The 4,877-nt window shown below is 42.9% G+C and overlaps 1 protein-coding gene across 7 annotated transcripts in view; it reads right to left on the bottom strand.

The window, feature by feature from the left end:
• Window positions 1-468: 468 nt before the first annotated feature.
• The window catches only part of USH2A (usherin), a 385,399-nt gene continuing 380,990 nt past the window's right edge, over window positions 469-4,877 (bottom strand). For 4 of the 7 annotated variants that reach the window (XM_064648230.1, XM_064648229.1, XM_064648233.1 and 1 more), the window contains 3 exons: window positions 4,199-4,270; window positions 3,397-3,627; window positions 469-1,087 (listed from right to left, as the gene is read on the bottom strand). In XM_064648230.1, coding sequence (XP_064504300.1) covers window positions 998-1,087; window positions 3,397-3,627; window positions 4,199-4,270 — 393 coding nt within the window. In that variant the 3' untranslated portion in view covers window positions 469-997. Of the gene's footprint in view, window positions 1,088-3,396; window positions 3,628-4,170 lie in introns of those variants that run through there. The other 3 variants (XM_064648232.1, XR_010428978.1, XM_064648234.1) reach the window with 3 other exon arrangements.

The raw sequence follows: 4,877 nt of genomic DNA, 5'->3' as shown, positions 1-4,877 counted from the left end.
TGTGCAGTATCAGATGATGGGTTTTGCTGTTTGTGACTGAGAGAATGCATAAAATATGCTTGACAGAATACACAGAACTGGCAGGCTCTTTGAGGGCTTCCTTGTCACTTTCTCTGGAAAAAGGACAGAGATGAATATGGGAATAGGTTTACTGTCATGGTGTAATAATTCTCAATTACAAGTGCCTTGACATGATATTTCCTACCTCTGTTGCACTGGCTGCTTGTTGTTTGCTCCTAGTTTACTGCGGATGGTGAACAAGTTTTATTGCCTGTAGATTAATAATACATGAGCAGAAGGGAAGGGTGTGACAGCAAGTGTTCAACAGGGAGTGTCTTAAGAGGTTTTCTACCTCTGAAAAAGCATGCTTGGAGTTAAGTATTAATTAATGGCTTGGTTTGTTTTTTTTTTAACTTGAGCCGAGAGGGTGGGGAAGAGGGAGTGAGAGAACACGAAGGTTGAAGCAACTTCATAAGAATTCCTTCACTGCTGTTTATTCATCTGTGCATGAACAAAATTTTGTGATGGAGCTTTGTCAGGCCAGGAGAAAACATGGTTATCCTGCCATGCAGGCCCTTTTTAGCCACACGCTGTTTTTTGGACACATAAAACACTTTTCATTACCAAACATGCTGCCCCCCATCACTCCCTGCCCCACCCCTACAACCCTCCTCAACTGTGAAAGCTGGATGAGAGACAAAGATGAGAGCCTCTACCTTCACAGTCTTTTACTAATGTATGACTTAGGGATTTTCAAAGTGCTCTCTTACCTTATGAGGTGTCAGTGCTAACACAATTTTTATTATATAGTGAAATAGATGGTGAAAAAAAGGCCAACTTACCCTCCCACCTCCCCTCCCCAAAAAAATAGTTTTATCTTTTAACTCCTGGGCATGGGGTGGGGAAACAGCAGCCCTGTCTCTGCCCCCAAAGGCCATGCATGCTGCTTTTGGCAAGTTACCCACTTTCCATTTTCTAGAAAAGGTGGTTTTGTTCTTCAGAGGTGGGTGTCAGTGAATGTGGTGTGCTCCTTGGTGACAGTGCTGAAGCCTTTGATGACATTGGCAAGATCTTCTTCATCTACATACTGTTAGGAAGGGGGAAAAGAAGAAGCATGTCAGCCAAAGCTGTACCAGGCTAAAGGTGATTCCTTCATTTCTCTTTCCTCCTACCCCCTTAAAAAATGGTTCTGAAATAGATAAATAAGTGTATTTCTACACTTATTCTAGTGTTCCCTTTCCTTCCAGTATGAGGTAAGAACCTAAAGCATTCAAGCACCTGAATCCAAACCAATTAGATTTTTATAGAAAGCAGTAAGTTAGGAAAAATAGAATCACTCTATATATCTGCCAAATGGTAAATAAAATAGTGCTTGTTGTAGTGTAGTGAGGAACTTGAGAGACATGAAAAGACAAAAATACATGTTTACATTTTTGTTTTGGATAACAACCATACCACACAATTTAGGTAAGCTTTTGTTTTCAAGGGAGGGTCTGAGTTTCTTACAATTCCACTCCTGCTAATGCATTGAGCCAGGGAAAGAGTTGAAAGCAGGAGAGAAATAAACTGTCCATAGCATAAATAGAACACCAGCAATGTTACTGCAGAGAGGTGTCCTGGGCCACTACAGCCATTTAGTACATTGGTTTGCAACCTGGACAAAGAGGTAAACAAAACTTGCTGCTATTCCTAAGCTACTGAGTGAAATAGAGAGAAGAACTGAGTGAAAAGCATTGCAGGAGGTTTGCAAGAGAATACCTGAGCCACACAGGAGCAGAGGCTTGGGTTCAGAGGAATGTAAAGCAATGTACCAGAGGGTAAAAAGAATAACCCAGCTCTGTATGTATAGCTGATCATTTGATAAAGTAGATGAGCTCAGGCTGTCAGGGTTGTTCGCCACCACAAGGGAGAAAAAGTTTTTTTCTGCTCCTGCCACTTACGAAACTCACTGCAGTATTTTTTAAATACTTCTAACATGCACATGGGGGGGGTTGCAAGCTAAACCAAATCATGATGTCAGCCCGGGATAAGTGGATAGAGCAAGAGCTTCCTCTCTCAGCAGCAGGAAGCTGTTCTTTTGGCTAATGAGATCATACAGAGGTACACTCTGGGTGAGTTGTTAGTCCCCAAGGAATTAAATCACAAGGATGTGATAGCTCTGAGAAAAGGGCAAGGCTGAGTCATGATACCACTAAATTGGGAAGTCCATGAGCTGCAGAGTGCAGGCTGAAAGTTAACCTGTACCCACAGGGGGATTGCCTAGAGCTAAGTTATCACTGCATTCTTTCTTAAGCCTTAGGAGCTGCCTGGGTCCTGCTGTTATGGCAATGATGGTACCAACACCCCTGTACTGGGGTATGCCTGTATGTTCCAGCCCTTCCAGCTGTTTGGTGTACCGAAGATGAAAGCCCAAGGAAGCTGTTTGGATTTATGTGCCAATCCTGCTCCAGTTCACTTTGCATTTTGGACAAGATTCACTCACTAACTGCACACTCCATCTAACTTTGTTACTGCTTCACAGGCTCTTCAAACCCATTCTGGCTCCTTTTTAGGAACCTTATTATTCAGCTTTTTCAGGGAGCAAACACTCATGTCTTGCTGATTCCTGAACCTTCCCACACATTTGGTCAGGGAAGAGTAGAAACCAGGCTGGGGGCAAGAGAAGAGTGGAAGTTAAAAGCCTGTTTCCTGGTGACAAAGAGGAAAGGAAGTTGTCGCTCTCCTTGACTTGAGAATTATCATTTTTTGTATCTGTGTGTTCAGATGCCTGTTGCTGATGCTGGCTAGTCCTGTCCTCTTCTAAATTAAAAGAGGGGTAATCTGCCTGCACCCCTAACCTCATTCTAGTCTCATGTGGGCAGAGTTTGAAGTCATTTGTCGTACATGCCAGAAGACCTGAGTGTTCACATGATCTCTCTGTTGTCACTGAGCAGAGTACAGAGAGCAGGTCTCACCATCAATTGACAGAACAGGAGTCCCTTGAACACAAGCTCCTACCTCTGGCACTAAATTTACAAGGATGCCAAGACATCCCACCTCACACATTTCTCTGCTGAAATGCAGAGAAAGAAAAGCCTGTGAGTTGACCAAATAGAAGGGAATTCTTCAAGGTACATATCCTTGGTAGACCATGGAGTTCACAGTTCAATGGGAACCATAGAGAGATGTGTGTGGATCCCTTGAATCCTGTAAGAGCAGTGTGTGATCACCTGTGGCTCCAGAAGAGAGCAGTAGACTTGAAGGATTTTGAGGATCTAACCTATGACCGTGACCTTCTAGGCCTTTTGGCCGTGTCTTCAGCAACTTTCGCTATTTAGACCTTTTCATGATTCTAACAGAACAGACAAATCTGGCAGGTGACGCACAACAGCGTCATAGAGGAGCGGGAGTCCTTACCAAGCCACGACCAGCAGTGCGGTGATTGCGAAGAATGGCATCCCAAGGCGATTCTTCAAAAGTCTTTTTGTCATAGAGGTTGAGCAGCTGGCTGACACTGCGGTGGAGAGAGGCTTGGGAAAACGTGCGACTTAGCTGGCTCTGACTTAGTCTCCTTCCGCCAGGTGTGATATGGACACTGCGGCTGCTCATGGGAGAACCAGCTCCTGGAATTTTCGTATCTGCTAGTCCCTAAAAGGAAATAAATAAAAAAATTAAAGGCATGGTCTTAAATACTTTACCTGAATAAAAACAAAGCAGGAGTGGAAGAGAACAGAGAAAACCGTGCTTCAAAAATCATGCACAATGATAAACAGAAGAAAAAAAAATGGACCTTTCCCCATTGTGGACAATCATATCATGAAAAAGAAAAAAAAAACCAAACAAACACAAAAAACCCCCCAAAAACCAACCAACCAAACAAGCAAAAACAACAACAAAAACAAACCCCAAAAAACCAAACAAAAAAAAATCCAAAACCACAAACCAACACTGCAAACCAGGACTTTCCCTGATTTTTTTTCCTTTTTCCTATTTTTTTTTTTTAAGTAGCCAACAAGAAGAGGTCCAAAGATTTTTTTACTACCAGAATGATAGCTCAAACTTGCACAGCAAGGGGATGTTAGCAGACTTTTTCAGTTATTGTGACTAGGGGAAAAAACATTCACCCACCAGAAGAAACATGCAGATGCCTGTTTTTGCATGCTTGTTGAGTCATCTGACACATCACACATCTTGCAACTCTGCAAGCTAATGACTCTACCTCAAAGTGCATCGTGTATCTTTTGAGTGTGACACTGCTTGATGAATTGGATGTGTCAGCAATAGTCTCAAACTGAGATTAAAGAGAGGGAGGAAAAGCGTTAGGGCAGGGCAAGGTGCAATGCAGGTGTACCTTACAAAGGGTGTGAATTAGCTGCAGCTCTGTGAGGGAGAGCAATGTAGCAGGATATGGGGGAGTAGGGGAACTGGCAAAGATCAGGCACTTTTTAACTTTTAAGTGGTCATCAAGTACTGTGTGGGCAGCTAGCATTGCTGGCCACATGACCTCACTAACAACTGTAAAACACAAGCGATTTTGCCACTCTATTGTAGCTCTGTCCTAACTTCTCAGATTAAGTCCTTCAACTGATGCAGTGTAGAATCTTCCTTCCTATTAAGTCCATGAGCTTCTGGAAAAAGAGAAGGGAAAAACAAAATAGAAAATAAAAGAAAGGGCAGGAACGTGAAAGGGAATTGGGCAGGCATGCCAACAGCAAAGACATTTTAAAGTCAAGAGGAACAACATAACATGACAGACTGTAGAGGAAAAGGAATCAAAACCATGAGATAAAAAAAAGAAGTTTCTTATGCTCTTAGCCTTTGCCAGGAGAAGGGGCACACTGGAAATCCCATTGTTTCCAAGAGCTCCTTGGTTGAGGCACAGATGCAGCATCTTGGCA

The sequence above is a fragment of the Pseudopipra pipra genome, chromosome 3, assembly GCF_036250125.1.
Source record: "Pseudopipra pipra isolate bDixPip1 chromosome 3, bDixPip1.hap1, whole genome shotgun sequence".
Taxonomy (NCBI): Eukaryota; Metazoa; Chordata; class Aves; order Passeriformes; family Pipridae; genus Pseudopipra; species Pseudopipra pipra.
Note: the sequence above shows the minus strand (reverse complement) of the source record. Positions and strands in the feature narration are given on the sequence as shown.